This window comes from Nycticebus coucang, chromosome 12, assembly GCF_027406575.1.
Source record: "Nycticebus coucang isolate mNycCou1 chromosome 12, mNycCou1.pri, whole genome shotgun sequence".
Lineage (NCBI taxonomy): Eukaryota > Metazoa > Chordata > Mammalia > Primates > Lorisidae > Nycticebus > Nycticebus coucang.
The window spans coordinates 59,515,976-59,536,087 of NC_069791.1; the positions used below are offsets into that span (position 1 = coordinate 59,515,976).

Below are 20,112 nucleotides of genomic sequence, written 5' to 3' on the forward strand. Positions count from 1 at the left end.
AAGGCACGGAACTCCAGCTAGCAACCTCTGTTCCCTCCACCTGCCCCCTCAACTCCATGGAAATCATCTACTAATAGGCAGACACTTCAGCAGCAATGCAGCCAGGAGCTCACTAAGCGAAGCCTCCTTTCCCTAAGATTGCTAAAATTGTCTACCTTGCTACGCCAGGAATATTAACAATAATTGCAAATGTTTTTTGTGTCTTTTTTTTTTGAGACAGAGTCTCACTATGTCGCCCTTGGTAGAGTGCCATAGAGTCACGGCTCATAGCAACCTCAAACTCTTGGGCTCAAGCGATTCTCTTGCCTCAGCCTCTCAAGTAGCTGGGACTATAGGCAGCCGCCACAATGGCAGGCTATTTTTTGGTTGCTGTTGTCATTGTTGTTTAGCAAGCCCGGGCTGGGCTCGAACTCACCAGCCTTGGTGTATGTGGCTGGCACCCTACTCACTGAACTACAGGCACCAAGTCTGCTGATTTATTTTTAAATTACACCTTATATAGTTCCCACTGGGTCATGGAATAGTGAATGGTTAGCCAGTGGCAACCTTACAGAGGCTCCCCTTCTAGGCTCTTGGTTATTTCTGGGTAGGTTTCTAGGTGGAAGGGTATCTGTCTGGAGAAAGGGGGCAGGTATGGGAGGTGACACCATTTCCTGTGCAACTCATGAGTTACTTGAGTCCTTAGACTCTAGGGAAAGTCAGTCCCACACATCCAGAGATGGTTTTGTTAAATGGCTAATGACCTGAAATCAACCCCTTGTCCTTTGGAGTGAGGTTTTCATTGTCGGAGCTGCTCTGAAGCGTCTGGCAAGCACAGAGGTTGCTTGGGGTCTCAGTTCTACTTGCCCAGGGCCTCCCTCTTTGGTCTTTTAACTCTGGGCTGGATGGCCATGGCCTTTAAGGGAATGAAAATGGGTGACTAAATCCTATCAGAAAAAGGAAAAGGACCTGGACTTTCTGTTTTTAAGTATGTGCCCATTTGGTTGCACTGATAAAGGGCAGCTGTGCAGTGTCAGCGAGGGACCTTGGCGTGCAGCAGCCGGATGTTGGAGGTGTGGCAGAGTTAAACCCTGCTGCCATTCCATCTGCACAGAGGTCTGGAGAAGGTGGGCAAATGCTTCAGAGAATAGCTTTCCCAAGGACCCTACATCATGTAAACTCGCATCCCTGATCACTCTTGATTCTTGTCCCCTCTTCATTTTTCCTCATAGCAAATACTGTACCTAATATATTATGTATTTGTTTGTTCATTGCTGTATCTTCAGCACTTAGAGCAGTAACTGACACATAATAGGCTTAATGAATTTATTGAATGAATGAATTAACTAAGTAGAGCAGAGCAGACATCTGACCAGCTCATTCCAGCCCTCTGGGATTTTTTTTTTTTTTTTTTCAGTTTTTGGCCGGGCCGGGTTTGAACCCACCACCTCCGGCATATGGGACCAGCGCCCTACTCCTTGAGCTATAGGCACCACCCCAGCCCTCTGGGATTTTACAATTCCTCTCACCCCACCCCAGGCTAAAGAATAAAAACCCTGATTCTCACATACTTAAGGAGTGTTTGGTGTGTTCAGAATGATACTTGCCCCTTAGGAAGGGAAAGATTTTAGGTCTCTGGGGAAATCTGTAGTTACCACAAAGGCAACAGAAGGAACTCATTTTCCCTGCCTTTGGGGTATTTAGCAGGTCTTCCCTCCTACACAGGGAGAGCCTCCTCTGGTGGAGTCCTGCCGTGAATCTGCCAGGACCCACTGTGGCGGATTTGCTCATTACGACCAAACCATGAGGCCCACACAACTTCCAGCCTTCCCTGTTGGGCTGAGGCAAAAAGTTTCCATTCTGCCCAAAATAAAGAAACTGGTCACCAGCATTTACCTTGCTAAGGGGTCCTTTCTCCTCCCACGCCCACACAAGAGGGCAGACAGCTGCCAGGCTTCAGTTTTGTTTGCACACAGCGAGGCTCGCATCTGCCTACCAGGACAGAGAGCATCCTCAGGGGGTTGGTGTGTGCAGTTGGGGGTTTCAGTTCCATACATCTGGGAGGCAAAGAGAGAAGCCAGCAGGCAAGCTAAAGCCCCCTCCTTTTCTGTAATTTCTAAAATACTTTTTTTTTTGAGACAGAGCCTCAAGCTGTCACCCTAGGTAGAGTGCTATGGCATCACAGCTCACAGCAACCTCCAGCTCCTGGGCTCAAGAGATTCTCCTGCCTCTGCCTCCCAAGTAGCTGGGACTATAGGCGCCCGCCACACTGCCCAGCTGTTTTTTGGTTGCAACCATCATTGTTGTTTGGCAGGCCCAGGCTGGATACGAACCTGCCAACTCAGGTGTATGTGGCTGGCGCCTTGGCTGCGTGAGCCACAGGCGCCGAGCCCTAAAATACATTTTTTAAATGCATTTAAAAATGTATTTAAAATACATTTTTGATGGGGCAGCGCCTGTGGCTCAAGGAGTAGGGCGCTGATCCCATATGCCGGAGGTGGCGGGTTCAAACCCAGCCCCGGCCAAAAAAAAGAAAAAAAAAAAAATACATTTTTGACGGAAGATACAAGGTGGTGGGAACAGCGCTGAGAGTGATTCCTGTCACCATGTATGTTTATAAGGCACCAAAGGGCGGGATTAGCAGCTCTTGGGCAGTCTGCACTTCTCTGGCCTGTCAGCCTGTCACTGGGGCAGTCAAAGCCACTGTGACCTTTAGCAGGCACTGACTCTTGTCCCTGGCTCAGAAATGGTGGCCTCCACGGTGGCCTGGGTTAAACCTGGGTACTGCAGGGCCAGAGAGACCTCACAGGAGCCTGATGGATGGCAGTGGCAGAGGAGAAGGGGATCGCAGGGACAAGAGGTGCCTTCAGCTGGGAGGAAGAACTCTGTCAGGTGGTGGGAATGTGAAAGGATAGATGTCCCCCAGTGTAGGTGTTGGCAGGCTTAGGGCCTAGGGGAAGGGCATGCGGTGGGCCTCAGGGTACAGGCAGGAGAGAGGATGGGCAGCCCTGACTCCTCGGCCTGAGGAAGGGCCGGTAGGTGGGGTTGAGGATGTTTGGACAAGGAAACTCTTTGAAGCTTTTCTCTCGTCCTCCTTCCTCGGGACCTGGTCCCCTCCCCTCTATAAAGCCATTAGCTTCTGGTGCCAGCCCTATCTCTGCTCCATCTCTCTCGGTTCCAGCCGGCGCATTCACAGACCGCCTGCCCTGAGGGACAGGAGAATTTATGGGGGGGCGGCGGGGGCATCCTTCAGAGGAGCAGAGGTCTGAGAGGAGCCGAGTGTGGGGAGCAGTTAGGCGGGCGGGCTGGAGGCCGGATCATTTCCGAGCTGGCTCTGCATGACAAAAGGGAAGGAGCAAGTTTCTTCTTTGATCTGTCCCCTGTCCTCCCCGCACACCTGCCCATTGGTGCTCCCTCCCCGGCCAGACCTCTAGAAGAACGCAAAAGTGGGTGGGGGAAAGGCTGTGTCCCCATTTTCCAGGATCTGCTCTGGCCACCTTCTCTTGGTGGCCCCAGGACAAAAATATTACCTAGGCTGATGACCCAAAGCCCCTGCCGCCCCCTCCCGAAGAGCTCGCAGAGCCCGAAGCGCCGGAGCAGCGCGGTGAGACCGGCGGGCGCGCGGGGCGGCAGGTGCTCAGGGGTTCCGGGGAGGCCTCTGGGCGCGTGTGGGGTCACGCCCAGATGGAGGCTAAGGGAGAAGGGTGTGAGTCGAGGTGGGGGTGAGTCCAGGGGGCGTGTTTTGTAGACCCGCGCTGGAATCCAGAGCATGGATTTTCCGCACGTTTGGAAGGGCTCAGGGGAAGGTGTTCTTTGGGGATGTAGACACCACCATTGGTGACAAAAGCCTCTGGAGCCATGAGGAAAGGATGGTGGCTTCTGGAAGATGTGTCCTCAACCCAGACATTTAGTGCAAGAGATGCCGCCTGGGCGCTAACTGCGCCCCAGTGCTGCGCTGGGCAAGGTGTCCAGTGCCGCCTCTCCAGGGCCACCCAGGGTTTCGCTGTGTGGCTTTTGCATTTCTCAGAGAAGGCGACTTAAGAAAGTGAAAAGTCCTGCTCTGCAAACAAAGGTTGGGATCTGGATAGCTTGTTTGGGGTGAGAAAGGTACAGACTGAGAGGGGAAGTACCTCTGAGTGTGGGTAAATCTAACTCACCAATTTTCCTTTAACCTCTATGGGGAGAGAAATAAGTCACTGGGCTGGAGTGAGTGGTGAAAAGGGAGGAGTATGTGGCTGGGAATGACCCTCATTTCCCTGGGTGTTCTGCAAAAGGGGCAGGTGTGCTGTGCAGCAGCCAAGGCAGCTTCCCAGGTGCTGCACATGGCATACTCTGTTCTTGAAATGATTTTTCATTCCTCTTTTCTGTTTTCTCAGCTCATTGTTTCCTTGGCGACTAGGTCCTCCACAGGGTTCCCACAGATGGGATGGGAGACATAAAACGCCTAGGGTGAGAAGATAGGCAATTGGGGATGGAGGCTGGAAAGAGGTGGAATTTTCTTAGGGGGAGCAGAACTTGACTCTGGGTCCACCCCAGAGCGCCTCCTGTGCTCCCCGCCCCTCTCTCCTGGTCTCCCTTATCTGCCGCATTTCCACACTGACCCGCCCTTCCCTTCTGTTGTCTCCAGGGAGCCCCATTCTGGAAGCTGCCAGTCCCAAGGCACTGGGGAGGCCTGAGGCCAACCATGCCCAGCCTGCTGCTGCTGTTCACTGCTGCTCTGCTCTCCAGCTGGGCTCAGCTTCTGACAGATGCCAACTCTTGGTGGTGAGTGAGGGGGCTCAAGTCCTGCTTCCATAGCTTAAGGCTTCCTTCATAATTGAGATGAGGAGAAAGGGCACCCTGTGTCATGATCAGGTCTCAATTATAGGCATGCTAAGGACCTCTTTTATCCCAGGAAAACTACAGACAGTTCTGTCACTCCAGCCCCCATAGTTAAGGGTTCCTGAGGGAGGATAAAGGATCAACTCAGTTGTTTGTTTTTTCTGATTCTGTCTACATTCCCTTTTCCCTGGACCTTCCTCTATCCCCATGAATTGTTGCTTTTGAGTCAAAAAGAATATTGACACCTCGCAGGTTGTTTTTTTTTTTTTTCTTTTTTCCTGATGGAGCAGGGAGAGTAGAGTTTCTATATTATAAGCCTGAAGACCAAATGAGGGACTCCCAGGATCATGTATGGCTTTCTTCTTGTGTCTTTAAGGCCATTATTATCGCTAATTCAATGGAAATGGCAGGCAGTCACCACCTGGACTGTCCTCTGCTCATGTTTTTACTTAAATGGCAAATTCACAGCCTTCTCATCTAACTTAACACTGAATGTGGCTGGTAGGTGATGAGCAAAAAGGAGATTCCCAAACTTATGGAGAGTAGTGTAGGGGAGATAGGAAGTAGAAACATGCAGATGATATTGTGATGTGTGTAAACTGGATCCTATTTTAAGGCTTAAGGGGAATTCCTCTGAAAGGGACTGAGTGCCCTCAGCACATGTCCTGTACTTGGGCTAAACTGAACTAATCTTCTACTGCTTGAGTAAGACAGAGCTCTCCTGCTGAGCTTTGGCTCTCTTTGTGGCCTCAAATGAATACTTGCCCCCCTCCTCTGCTCCCATCTCCTTTGCCTGCCCCCAGCCTTCAGACTGAGTTCAAATTCTGGCCATTTCCTTATAACGGCTTCTCCTCAGCTGGAAGAGCTCCCTGTCTTATCACCATGGATCCAGAAGCTCCAGTCTGCCCAGGCATGTGGCATCTCATATGTCACTGGTGGTCATGCCTCTGTTTCTTTCAGTCACTCTGTTTTACTAATTTTCTCTTCCAGACCCTTAGTCCAGGGCCTTGTGCCCAGGAAAGTGTTCAGTACATGTGTTAGACAAATGATGGATGCTGTACACAGGCCTACACTCACACTTGGCCTCTTCCCCTCCTTTCTGGATTGCTATCCCATAGGTCACTAGCTATGAACCCGGTGCAGAGACCCGAGATGTTTATCATCGGTGCCCAGCCTGTGTGCAGTCAGCTTCCTGGGCTCTCCCCTGGCCAGAGAAAGCTGTGCCAGTTGTACCAGGAACACATGGCCTACATAGGGGAGGGAGCCAAGACGGGCATCAAGGAGTGCCAGTACCAATTCCGGCAGCGACGGTGGAACTGCAGCACCGTGGACAACACATCTGTCTTTGGCAGAGTCATGCAGATAGGTAAGGGGCACTGTGGAAGGGCCTGGCCGAAGGAACTGCGCTCATCTTGCTTGGCTTCCTTGGCAGTGGTGTGCAAGAAGACCGAAAGCCACACAGGAAGCCCAGTCTGGTGCTCCCCCATCTTCACCCTAGGGCAGGCTGTTTGTGACTCTTTCTGGCAGGGGCAAAACATCTGAGTTGAGTTAGAGAGGATTAGGAGACCCGCCCACCACTTTGTCTCTCTGTGCACCCAGGGCCTCCTGTTCATTTTTGTCATTGTTTTTCGTTTGGTTTTCTTTTGCTTTGTTTTGTTTTAAGAGTTTGGGGTAGAGAACCAAAGATTGCAGGCCTGAATGTCCGTAGGAGTTTTGCCTCTTTCAGTCAGACCCTTGAAAGAGAGATGGAAACCTTGGGCCAAACTGGTGATAGCTGTTAATAACCTGACCCAGATCCTGTGTTGGCTTTTTCATTTGCAATGGGATGTATGTGAAAGTGGGGGAAGGGGTCAGATAAAGACAAAGATGAGAGGGAGAGGGCCCATCTTCCTGGATTCCTGTCCCTTCCCCTCTCCCATGCTGGCCTGGGATTCTTTGGCTGCCCTATTGCTTAGATGGAGGTGTGATCTTCGGTCTAATTGTTTTAGGTCCTTTTGAAATGCAATCCTCCCCTCTCTGGCAAGAAATTGAGAAATCCGGCTCTATTCTACTGGGTCTTGTCCCCAGGGCCATAAAAGGAAGGTGTTAGAACTTTGGGTTGGTCCTGTCTCACATTCTCAGAACAGTTCCCCTAAGAAAGGTGACTTTCTAGAGTTACCTGAGCCTGGGGTTTTCCCAAAGAATTCTTTTAGCCTGGCAGTGGAGTAGGAGAGTTAGAGAAATAGGGCTGCTCCCTTCTCCCCTTCCTATGTATTCCAGACCTCTTTCCCTACCCTCTCTGCCCATGTTGAGAAGTAAAGCTTGGGAGGAAGAGCACTTTGAACCTTGATGCTCTCTTGCTTCCTCTGGTATCAGCCCAAGGTACACAGAAGAAATGCTTATGTATTCCTGTGGCAGCGTTACAGGGCAGCTTTCCCAGAAGAGTGGACTTGGGGGCTTCCTAGGATTTATTCACAATGTATTGATTCCTCTCAAATGCACTCGGTATTTGTCCCTTCGTCCCTAGAGAAAGTCTGAGTGAACAGCACTCCCTGCCCTGGGTTTTGAATGACCCAGATGGGGAGAAAGGCTCTAATCACTCCATGGGAGCTTCTATTTACTGAGGGCCCGATGTGTACCTGACATTGGCTAGATCCTTTTCATGTGTTATTTCGTGTGAGTAAAGGCCAGAAAGTGAGGAAAGAAAGGGTTGGCAGGAACAGAAGCTCCACTGGGTTCAGATTTGCATGGTGAAATGACTCATCGAAAGAGACCTCATCAAAGAAAGCAGAGAGAGCAGATCTCTCTGTACCCCATTCTGTTCCAAAATAGAGCTCTTCTGTTTACCTGATTTTCCCCATTCCTTTGGGTAGTGTCCCCGAGGGCTCGAACTGGGGCAGCTGTCCTCACTTCTGCCTTAGAAAGTCCTCTTACTTCTTTTGAAAATCCGCTTACTTTTTTTTTTTTTTTTTTTGAAACAGAGTGTTGAGAGTCTTGCTTCGTCCCCATGGCTACAGTGTAGTGGGGTCAGACCGGCTCACAGCAACCTCAAATGCCTGGGCTCCAGCCTCAGCCTCCGGAGTAGCTAAGACTACAGGCGTATAGCTAATTTGCTATTTTTAGTTCTTGCTCAGGCTGTTATCAGACTCCTGAGCTCAAGGATCCTCCCACCTAGGTCTCCCAGAGTGCAGGGATTACACTGTGAGCCCCTACACGCAGCTGTCTTATCTGTTCTTCTTTGAAGCTGCTGCATCAGTCTATCACTAGAGGGCGGCAGAGCAGTTTGGAGAAACCTTGGTGCTCACCCAGCCTCAGCTTAGGGAGCAGGGAGGCACCTTCCTGGTGGTCCAGCTACTGTAGAACAGAGAGAGCATGATATCGTCCTGCTGTCTCCTTGTAGGGTGAAGAAACAAGTCTCTCCAGTAGCTCCATAGCTGCTGGTTTACTAGCCTTTTATCCTTGAGATGGTTTGAGTTTCCACTCTGGACCATTGGACATGTTAATTAGCCCCATGCTCCTTACTCATTGTGAAGCGTAACTTATCTCTTCCTTACGGAGTGTAGCAGCAGTAGTGTACTCTCACTAAGCTCACCCAAGGGTCCAGATAACCAAAAGAACAGGCAGAATGACTGTAAGAGACAGCTAATGCACCTGGGGACAAATCTGGGTCTTAAAGTATACAGCGTCTGGTGTATTATGTTTAGCTGCAGGTACATTATTTTAAAAGGCAATTCTGAGAAGACTGCTTCATCTCTGAAAAGCATATTTGCTATAAATGGTGGAAAGACATTAGACATATGTAGGTTGGAAATGAGAAAATGTAAAAGGTTTCTTAGTTGTTTTCAAATACTGAAGAACTGTCAAATGGAAAGGGATTAGACAGGGCACCTGCAGCAGGCGGGAGCTATGGGAAGGCAGATTTCAGCTTAGTACAAGAGAGAATATCCTGGTGATGAGAGTCATTTCAAAAAGATGGAATGGGTTACCTTGAAACCCTAGCCCCTTTCTCTGAGACATGCTGTGAAACGAATGCTCCCAGGGGGTGCAGTATGGCCCTGGGTGGCACTTCCCAGGCCCTTTCCACTTCCAGGATGCTGTGTAAGGGGGTTGAGGGTACATTTTAGAAAAATTAGTTCCTCTAAGTGAGGGCCAGACCCTCCTCCCTGAAGGCCTCTTTGGTTGTCTTATTATCTCAGATGCTGTCACAGCCTCATTCCCCTAGCCTAGACCCTGTACTCTGGTTGTGGTTCCACACTGACACACATGTCCTTCCTGTTAGCAGAATCACCAGTATAACTTCTTGCGGTCTTTCAGGTTTTTCTTGGGCTCTTCCTGTTTCACAACAGACCAGAAGTCCACCACGGGTTAACTGAGAAAAACTGACTCCCCCAGTGGTGTGGTCTGGCTGCAAATCTCCCTGTGTTACACCTAGACAATCAAGAAGCAGGGCGAAGTGGGAGGTCACTCCGGACCTATTAATGGACTGCAGACTGCTTCCCTCTCCACCTGCCAAGACAGGAGTGTCTGCTTCTAACCAGGAGACTCAGGAGAGAAGGAAATAGAGGACAGAAGGTTCTGCCTGGTTTGATCTCTGAGATCAGGATTGAATCTATTTCCTGCCAAAGGGCCCCTCTCTTCCTTCCAAATCTGACTCCTTACGAGTATTATCTATTTTTCTTATAACAGCTTTTTTGAGATATATAATTCACATACCCATTCACCATTTTATCGTTAACCATTTTGAAGTATTTAATTAAATGGCTTTTAGTATATTCACAGGTGGTACAACCATCACCACTATTTAATTCCAGAATATTTTCATCACCCCATAGAGAAAGACACACCCATTAACTGTCTCACCCCATCCCCCAAGCCCCAACCCCCAACCCTAGGCAACTGCTAATCTTTCTGTTTCTATGGATTTGCCTGTACTGACATTTCCTATAAATTGGATCATACAATATGTGGCCTTTGGTCACTAGATTCTTTTACATAGCATGGTTATTTAAAGGTTCATCCATGTCATAGCATATATCAGTACTTTATTGCTTGCATGTGTGTGGCAAAATAATATTTCATTTTATGAATAATACCACATTTTATTTATCCATCCATCCATTGATGGGCAATTTGGTTGTTTCTATGTTTGGGCTATTATGAATAATGCTACAATGAGCATTCATATGCAAGTTTTTGTGTAGACATATGTTTTTATTTCTCTTTAGTATATACACAGGCATATTTCAGAGATATTGTGGGTTTGGTTCCAGACCTCTGCAACAAAGTGAATATCACAATAAAACAAGTCACATGAGTTTTTTTGGTTTCCTAGTGCATAAAAAAGTTATGTTTACATTATATTATAGTCTATAAAGTGTCCAATAGCTTTATATTTTAAAAATAATATGCATACTTTAATTAAAAATACTTTCTTGCTAAAAAATGGTGACAGACACAAAGTGAGCATGTGCTGTTGGAAAAATGGCACTGGTAGACATGCTCCACACAGAACTGCCACAAACCTCCAATTGGTTAAAAATAAATAAATAAATAAATACAGGCTCGGCTCCCGTAGCACAGTGGTTATGGCGCCAGCCACATGCACCTAGGCTGGCAGGTTCAAGCCTGGCCCAGGCCAGCTAAATAATGATGATAACTTCAACCAAAAAATAGCCAGGCATTGTAGGGGTGCCTGTAGTCCCAGCAACTTGGGAGGCTGAGGCAAGAGAATCGCTTAAGCCCAAGAGATTGAGGTTGCTGTGAGCTGTGAGAGTGCCATGGCACTCCACCAAGGGTGACATAGTGAGACTCTGTCTCAAAAAAAAAAAAAAAAAATCTACCGGAATGTTCTCAATTTTCTGTATCTTCACCAACTTGTTAGTACCTTTTTTTTTTAAGACCGTAGCATGATCATAGCTCACGATAGCTTCCAACTCCTGGGCTCTAAAAACCCTCTTACATCAAGTGCATGCCACCATCATGTAATTTTTAAAAATATTTTGGAAAGATGGGGGGTTCTATATCATATCTTGCCCAGACTAGTTTTGAATTGCTGGCCTCAAGTAATCCTCCCTCCTTAGACTCCCAAATAGCTGATGTTACAAACATGTACCACCACACCTAGCTATCACCTGTGTTTGTGATTATAGCCATCTTAGTAGCTGTGAAATGGTATTTTCTTGTGATTTTAGTTAGGTTTGCATTTCTCCAGCAGTTGAGTATTTTTTAGACACATTTTTGTTGAAGTAGAACATACATCATATGAGTTTTTGAGTGGTTCACTATGGTAATAAAGAGGAACACAGTTGGGATTTTCTACTGGAAAATGATCTGGATATTTAGAGGAACTGTTCAGTGTCTGAAATTGCAGGTACCATAGATTTGAATTGCAGGTTCTCCAGTGCTCTTGAGTTAGGAGGCAATGAATCTTCTGGAAAAGACAGAGATAGCTTGGAATTTTCTGGACATTATAATTCTAGTTCACCTTCAATTCTTGGTCTCTGCACTCTCTAGCTAGATATTGGCAGCAGCAAAAAAAAAAGACCAATGTGTAGCTCATAGAGTAGTGCAAAATGGCATCTGTGAGGGGGGAATGTTAAGTTAAGAGTCCTGCTATTGATTCCGTGATTTCTTCCTCAGTCCTCTAGCCTCCCATGTTCTGTCCGTTTCTGTTGAGGTGTATCCCTCCTGGGAATCTGCAGGCCATGTTGACTTTTCTGCAGTGGGTATCAGTGGAGGCCAGGCTTGGAGGGATTAGTTTTATTCTGTCTGCTCTTATAGGGCAGAGCTAGGGCCAAGAGACAGAAAAAACCAGGCCGATTTCAGCCCTTGTTCATGAGGTTTGAGCTGTGGGAGTGCAGGTCCTTCCAGGAGTGTCCCAGCAGAGCCTGGGTCCGTCGGGAGGAGGTGGAGAGAGGGATTGAGAGGCGCCCTCCTACCTGTTGGGTCTCCCCTACAGGCAGCCGGGAGACGGCCTTCACCTACGCTGTGAGCGCTGCGGGTGTGGTCAACGCCATCAGCCGCGCCTGCCGTGAGGGCGAGCTGTCCACCTGCGGCTGCAGCCGCACCGCCAGGCCCAAGGACCTGCCCCGGGACTGGCTCTGGGGAGGCTGTGGGGACAATGTGGAGTACGGCTACCGCTTTGCTAAGGAGTTTGTGGATGCCCGGGAACGGGAGAAGAACTTTGCCAAGGGATCGGAGGAGCAGGGCCGAGTGCTCATGAACCTGCAGAACAATGAGGCCGGTCGCAGGGTAAGATGGACCCTTCCCCTCCTCCCTTTCCCTTCCCTCTCTCTTCCCTCCCCTTTCCCCTCCTTCCCCCTGCACTCCTTCCCTCTCTCCCCTGCCCTCCCTGCACAGTGTAGACCAGTAGGCCATCAGTGAAGCCAGTTGGTCAGACCCTGAAGATTCTCACCTGCAGGTTGCTGATCTAGCTAACTAGTTGTCCACATTATTGAGCAACTCAAAATGCCCCATTTCCCTCTTGTGATTGTCACTTCTTTTTTTTTTTTTTGAGACAGAGTCTCACTATGTGGCCCTCAGTAGAGTTCTGTGGATCCCAACCTCCAGCTCTTGGGCTTAAGCGATTCTCTTGTGTCAGCCTCTGGAGTAGCTGGGACCACAGGCGCCGGCCACAACACCTGGCTATTCTTTTTGTTGTGGTTTGGCCAGGACCAGGTTTGAACCCACCACCCTCCATATATGGGGCTGGCACCCTACTCACTGAGCCACAGGCACCGCCCATGATTGTCACTTTTTAAACATAATTTATTACTCAACAAGATATCATCCCTATAGGATTTAGGTACAATGTTTAGGTCAGAATTCCAGACATGTGAATTTTTTTTTTTTTTTTTTGAGACAGAGTCTCAGTATGTTGCCCTTGGTAGAGTACTGTGACTTCACAGCTTACAGCAACCTCAAACTCTTGGGCTCAAGCGATTCTCTTGCCTCAGCCTCCCAAGTAGGTGGGATTACAGGTACCCACCACCAACACCTGGCTATTTTTTTGGTTGGAGTTGTCATTGTTGTTTAGCTGGCCCAGGCTGGGTTTAGTCCCACCAGCCTGAGAGTATGTGGCTGGTGCCCTACCCATTGAGCCCTGGTTGCCACCTAGATTAAAATTCTTGTCTTGACACACACTCTCCTTTGCAACTAAAACAGGTAAGACAAAATTTCTGCCATTAGACTTAGACTAGGGTTTGTGATTTATTTAAAGATGCAGGTAAAACTAGATCTGACTTTTGTTGTTGTTGTTGCGGTTTGGCCAGGGCCAGGTTTGAGCCCACCACCCTCCGTATACGGGGCCAATGCCCTACTCACTGAACTACAGGCGCCACCCCCAGATCTGACTTTTAAGAACTGCTATCATACATATCCAAAAACCCAGCAAAAAAACACATTCAGATACTAATGGCAAACACACCTCTGGTTAGGAGTTTTCAAATATGAGTGAAAGTGTGAAAAGGCAACCATCGTTTTTAAGGCTCAAGCCTTAAAAAACAGCCTTAAATCCCACATAATATATGACTGTCTTTTTTTTTTTTTGAGACAGAGTTTCGTTCTGTTACCCCACATGGAGTACCATGGCGTCATAGCTCACGGCACCCCTAAACTGTTGGGCTTGAGTAATCCTCTTGCCTCAGCTTCCCTAGTAGCTGGGACTACAGGCACGTGCCACTAAACCTGGCTAGTTTTTCTATTTTTAGTAGAGACAGGGATCTCACTCTTGCTCAGGCTGGTCTCCAACTCCTGAATTCAATCAGTCTACCTGCCTCGGCCTCCCAGAGTGCTGGGATTACAGGTGTGAGCCATCATGCTGGCCTTGATCATTGCCCAAATTGTCTTTATATATCAAAATTTTAAAACATTAACTCATGTTTTATAGGAGCACATATTAAAGAAATGGAATTGGAAATGTCCTTTGTATGAGTCGGGAGCTTATAACATTGGCCTGGTAGAACATGGCATGCCGATGTGAACTTAGAGTCAACAGTCTCTGACATCAAGTAGAAATTGGAATTGGTTCCTTGCCCAGTTTCTTCCTTAGGCATCCCTATTCAGAGGCTAGTTCTGCTCAATCAGAAATGGGTGCACATAGGGAGATGTTAGGAGTTCTGGCCTTTGTTCTACTCTGTGGTTATTATGGAATAAACCAGAGCAGAAAGAAGAGAGCCATCTCGGAGGACATCTCTGGGGGCTTCTGTGGAGCTACCCTTGTCTTGCAAGGTTTCCTCTGGATCAAGCAATCCATTTGCCTGAATCTTTGGGTGTCTAACCCTGAGGTGTAGACAGAGATCAGTGAAAATCTTCACTTTCTCTCTTAAATGCCCAAATTCTATCCATTTTTTAAGACCCTTGTTCAAATATCACCTACTCCTTCACTTCAATTCTTCTCCAATTCTTCTTGGTGGTAGTTCCTCTTGCCCCTGAACTTGAGTAGAGCATTCGATGCTTTTCTGGAGCTCTTTCCTACACTACTTTTACCTGGTTGGCTGTGGGCTCCGGAGGACAGGGATGGTCCTCTTTGGGTCAATCCTCGCTGCATCATGGAGAGAAGACTCATTTTGCTGCCAAGAGAGGTCAAATGCAGGGAGGCCAGGTGCTGGCTGGCTCTGCTCCTCCTATGACTAAGCAGGCCTCCTGATCACACCCTGGAGGGAGAGGAGCAGACATAAGCTCTTCCTCTTCACCTCACAATCTTGACCCCTTTCCTGCTGACCCCTTGCTTTATGGCCCCTGATTGTTTGTTTGTTTGTGTTGAGCCCTTATCTGGCAGCCCTCCTCCCATCTGCCTTGCCCCTGCTCACACACCTTCCTGCTTCCTCTGCCTGTCTGCCCTCCCCCAACCCACACACCTCTTCTCTTCTGCAGCCCTTTATCTCTCTCTCTTTGCTTCTGTCTGCTCCAGGTTGGGCATTCCTGTCCCTCTATTTTTTATCCATCCCTGCCCCAAGGAACAGGCCTGGGCCATCAATCACCATCCAAGCCAAAGGTACTCAGAGCAAATACTCACACCTACACAAAAAGCTCTTTAGGAAGGACTGAATGGTGGCGGGGATAGAAAATGCCTTGGGCTAGTGTTTTAAAGGACCAGGTTGTTTGTTTGGTATGTTATTTTGTTTGTTTGTTTTGTTTTTTGGCTTTTTGAGATAGAGTCTCACTCTGCCCTAGGTAGAGTGCTGTGGTGTCATAGTTCACAGCAACCTCAAACTCTTGGGCTCAAGTGATCCTCTTGCCTCAGCTTCTGGAGTAACTGGGACCACAGGCACCCACCACAGTGCCGAGCTAGTTTTTCTATTTTTAGTAGTGACAACATCCTGCTCTTACTCAGGCTTGTCGCTCAAGCAATCCACTAGCCTTGGCCTCCCAGCCTCCCAGAGTGCTAGGATTATAGGCATGAGCCACCACGCCTGGCCCAGGATTTTTTTTTTTTTCTTTGTCTGTTTTAAAAACAGATGGTCTAAGATCTGACATCCCGTCCACAGAGTAAGTCTTCGGGCATACTTTGCTAGAAGTTTCTCTTGGTCTTTAAGACTCTTTAGCAGCTTCCTTTTAGGCACTGATGACAAGACCAGTAGGTTGATACTGTTTTGTCACTCAAGGGTTTCTAAGCATTTTCCAGATAAAAGCCTGGTGCCTAATCCTAGTGACATTCCTGTCAGTCACCAGGCCCAGCACCCCATTAGACAGAAGTGGAAGAGAAACTTAGGGCTTTGCAGGGGATAAGATGTAGAGCTAAAATAATTTTTAACACATTTTATTGCTTTTTGAGTCAGCCGGATGGGCCAAAAATTAGGATTCCAACCCCCCTCCCAAGAGCTAATATATATAATCAATAGTAAACTATGAAAAAATACTCTTTCTACGATGTCTTCAAATTAGAGGCCGGATGGAATGGATGTCTGAACAATAAGCACAGTGACACACTTCCTCTTGGATTTGTTTTCCTAAAAGTCTTGTCTTTTCCCCAGGGAGTCTTGCTCTGACTCTCCTTCCCCAAATCTCCCTGAGTGTTTGCTTATCCTGTGCCCTGAGTCACTAAGCAGCAAGGTACACAGGTTTTGACCCTTAATGCTTGCCCCTTTCAGCAGTACCAGACGCCTGCCAGCTCTCTCTAAACTAAGGACCATTTCCAGAGGAATGTTAGGCTACAGCTCAGACCCAGGGATTTAGGCCAGAAGGGTAATTGCAGGTCCTGTCTTTGAAGTGCCTGTTGGAATAGGGTGTCAGTTCCTTTATTTCTCAGGCCTGGAGCTACCAGGCCAAGTGCTGGAGCCTTTAACCTTGGGGAGGAGCCGTGCTTCCTTCCCTGTCCTAAGCCACTTTTAAGCCCCAAGATGTGCAAAAGTGATAGTCATTCCGACTCCCTTCTGGGTGGTCTTAAAGGTTAGTGAGCCTCTGTAGAGCTTCAATCTCTCTACCATAAGATAGTGGGTATAATTCTATATCCAGAAAACAACTCAGGAAGCATTTTAACAACAGTTGTATGAGCTGACGATGGTTAAATTATTTCTTGCACCTGCAGTGGTCTGCTTAGTGCTGAATAAAAACACAATCTAGGGGCTCTTGAAAAGAAATCTAAGAGAAACCCTTGAAAAAGGAGCCCTGACTCAGTTGGTGACAATAGCTTGGCATAAGAAAATATTCTGCAGCAGGCTTGCATTTTTATGCTGCCATCTGCACTTCTGGGCCTGCCGCCAGGGTTTTCTTTGCCACAATGTATCCGTTGCTGTCATTGACAAGCACTTTGTGAGCAGCTTCCTGGTCTACTCTTGCTTTTCCATTTTAATTTGGGATAGCCCAAGTTCAACTCTACTCCACACTGTTACGGTTCTGTGACTTCCAGGGTAGACTGGTTTTCAGGTGAATGAATTACCTGGCAGGTAGGCCCACCACCTTGCTGATAGTTTTTATTTATTTGTTTGTTGAAGCCTTGATCAAGATCGAAATATCTTTCTGATTATGAAAATGTTAACATGTATTGCAACAGACTGTGAGGAATGGGAAATGGATGAATTTGACAGTGAAAGTGACTCAAATGCCATCCTTGCAGCTGAGCGAGCACATTGGCCTCTCCAGCCGCCTTCTCTGTGCGGCTCCTTTATCTGCTTTCAGCCTGAGCAGCTGAGTGTCTCGGAGAGGGCTGTGCACACATCTGACAAGCTTTCTGCCCTCTTTCCCACGGTGGCCACCTTAGTCCCCCATGTAGGCCTCTGCCATCAGGGATCCTCCTTCTTATCCCTTCTTTTTCCTCCCTTCAGGCAGTGTATAAGATGGCAGATGTAGCCTGCAAATGCCATGGTGTCTCAGGGTCCTGCAGCCTCAAGACCTGCTGGCTCCAGCTGGCCGAGTTCCGCAAGGTGGGGGACCAGCTGAAGGAGAAGTACGACAGCGCAGCTGCCATGCGCATCACCCGCAAGGGCAAGCTGGAGCTCGTCAACAGCCGCTTCAACCAGCCCACGCCAGAGGACCTGGTCTATGTGGACCCCAGCCCTGACTACTGCCTGCGCAATGAGACCACAGGCTCTCTGGGCACCCAAGGCCGCCTCTGCAACAAGACATCGGAGGGCATGGATGGCTGCGAGCTCATGTGCTGTGGCCGTGGCTACGACCAGTTCAAGAGCGTCCAGGTGGAGCGCTGCCACTGCAAGTTCCACTGGTGCTGCTTTGTCAAGTGCAAAAAGTGCACTGAGGTTGTCGACCAGTATGTCTGTAAATAGCCAGGGTGGTGGGCCCACTCCCCTGGCCCTGTCCTCTACTCTGCCTCACAAGAGTCTATATTATATAAATCTATATAAATCTATTATATATTTGTATAAATAAATGGATGGATGCTAAATAATTAAAAGGTGAAAATGGAAAGGCAAAGCTTATTTAAGAGACGCTGGAGATCTCTGAGGATTGGACTTTGCTGGTTCTTTACTCCCAGTGGGTGAGAGACAGGCCCTTTTCCCTCCCTCTGGTGAGGACTCTCAGGATGCAGGGATTTGGAAATACTTACTGTGGACGGAGGCTGCTGTTAGATGGAGGAGATGATTTTGTCTGGAAGTCTGAAGTCTCTGTTGGTCAGATGATTACCTGTGACCTCAGCCGAGAGGATCCAAACTCAGATCCAACCTTGATGTCTGCAGGGTCTTGCCCAGAATCTACAGAGGTGCAGTAAGAGGCCCAGTACTTTCCTACTCTTTCATTTGTATGCAGAGCCCACAGTTATGAGGATGGGTTCTTCCCTCAAATGAGAAGAGGTCTGATATCTCTGACCCGCTGACCACAAAGGGATCTGCACCTCCCCAGACTCCCGGGCCTGTCTTTCCAGCAAGAATTCTTCGTCCTTCACAGTTCAGTAGTCTCTGCCACTAGTTCCTTGAGTGGAGAGGCGAGGAGGTCATTTGGGCGGACATGTCAGGAAGGACATGAACTGAGTGTGTGCCTGGGCTGCAGAAGTCCCGGTGTGTGCCTGGGCTGCGTGGACGTTGCACTGTCCTCCCATGTAGGGAGAAGAAGCTTGTGCTGCTGCTGCTACTGCTGCTGCTGCTGCTGTCACTCCCCCATCAGGGGGCTTCACAGACCACAGGACTCATCTGCAGGTCAGGCCTGGCTGGCCTGGTGCACTCTCTTCATCTCTGCCCCAGGTGTACAGTGTCTCTCTGCCATTAAACACCCCTCACTGAGGTTCCTCTCCCTTTCCTTATCTGGACACATGATTGTCTTTCATGAGCCTCCTTTTATTTTTGACCTGTTCTTTAGAACCTCACCACACCATGTGGAAGAGGAAAAGGAAATGAGACTCCTCAGGGCTCTGATGTAGTAATTAGAGAGGGACAGGAGGATATTATGAGAATTAAATGAGGTGATGTATTTAAGCTCTCTCTCTAAGGGCTAGCTCCCAATAAATGGTAGATTAATATTACTATGAACAAAAGAAGTCAGAGATTTAAATTGAAACCTCAAATTCTTCCATTTTACAGCCAGCCAATCTACCCTGGTTTGTTCATGGTGTCCTCGGGGACACGCAGATGATGAGGATGCCCTTTGCAGCCTTCTGTATATTGCCATCTGCGGTTTTGGACTCCAGTACCTGAAGACAGGAGAGTGAGTAAGGCAAAGGTCAGGGATCCAGGAATGGTGATGTTACTACCTTAAAAAGAGAGAAAGGACTTACGGAGAGAAACATCAAGCCAGCTTGCATTAGAATGACCAGGCTGCAAAGGAGCTGGTAACCACATAGAGGTATCACTTTTATTCCAGTAACTTTCTTTTGGTGGAAATAATGAAATTAGTAAGTTGGGCTGTGTTGAGCAAATAACATTGCAAAGCTATTTAAAAGAGATCCTGTTGGAGGTTTTATGCCGTATACACTCCTTGTATCTTTAGTACCTGGAGAAGAACCTTCTGACTTAACAATGAAGAAACTCAGAATTAGGGTTGACATTTTCAAGGGGACCATTCATGACCGAATATGATTGAAGTTAATTGATCTACAAAAGATGAAAACCATGTCCTTGGCTTATTAGTCTCCATTTAACCATCTTCCTCTGGCGATGTTCTTGATGTTAGTAGAGATAGGGTCTTACTCTGGCTCACTGCTGCTCATACTGGTCTCGAACCTCTGAGCTCAGGAAATCCACCTGCCTCGGCCTCCTACAGCGCTGGAACTACAGGCGTGAGCCACCACGCCCGGCCCCATTTAACCATCTTAACCATGTTTAACTGTAACTAAGCAATCACATAGCTCAACCATGATGGTAGGGATTTGAAGCACTGGGTGGCATATGGTTCTAACTGATGTTCTAACAGTCTGGAGAGTTACTTTATATCCGGTGCTCAGTCAATTTAAGAGCTGAAATCTAATCCATCCTCAGAAACCTCCAGAAATTAGTTGAGTGTGACTTGTCCACAATCCCTAAAAGTTGATTGTCCCCCTCGTATCAAGGTCTTCCTTCAGGGTCATGGCCAGTGGGTGGAGTAGGTCATTGTTTCTTTCTGACACGGGAGCAAGTCCTGTGTTCAAACACCAGTGTGAGTGTTGCATCCACTGACTGATTTTCAAAATAGGTTGGAATGAATTTATAATTATTTGTCATGTGCTTAATGAATCTGATGAATTGGCAGCTGTCTGTGAAGTGACCAGCAATGCTGAGGGGAAGATGGCTGGGCAATGTGGAGACCACACTGGAAAAAAATGAGCTGCGCAGAATCATAGAATGTTGGAGCAGGAAGGGAACGTGGCAACCAGAGCTCAAGCTCCTGAGTTTCCAGACAAGGACCTCCAAATATTGAGCAAATCCTAAACTTTAGTGGGCTTGTCAAAATGTAGAGTGCTAGGTCTCC

General features: G+C 47.9%; 1 protein-coding gene across 2 annotated transcripts in view; it reads left to right on the plus strand.

The window, feature by feature from the left end:
• WNT5B (Wnt family member 5B) overlaps nt 1-17,584 on the plus strand; it is a 119,263-nt gene extending 101,679 nt beyond the window's left edge. For both annotated transcript variants that reach the window (XM_053556844.1, XM_053556843.1), the window contains exons 2-5: nt 4,607-4,743; nt 5,919-6,166; nt 11,738-12,030; nt 17,043-17,584. In XM_053556844.1, coding sequence (XP_053412819.1) covers nt 4,664-4,743; nt 5,919-6,166; nt 11,738-12,030; nt 17,043-17,501 — 1,080 coding nt within the window. In that variant the 5' untranslated portion in view covers nt 4,607-4,663 and the 3' untranslated portion in view covers nt 17,502-17,584. The remainder of the gene's footprint in view (nt 1-4,606; nt 4,744-5,918; nt 6,167-11,737; nt 12,031-17,042) is intronic.
• The last annotated feature ends 2,528 nt before the right edge of the window (nt 17,585-20,112 follow it).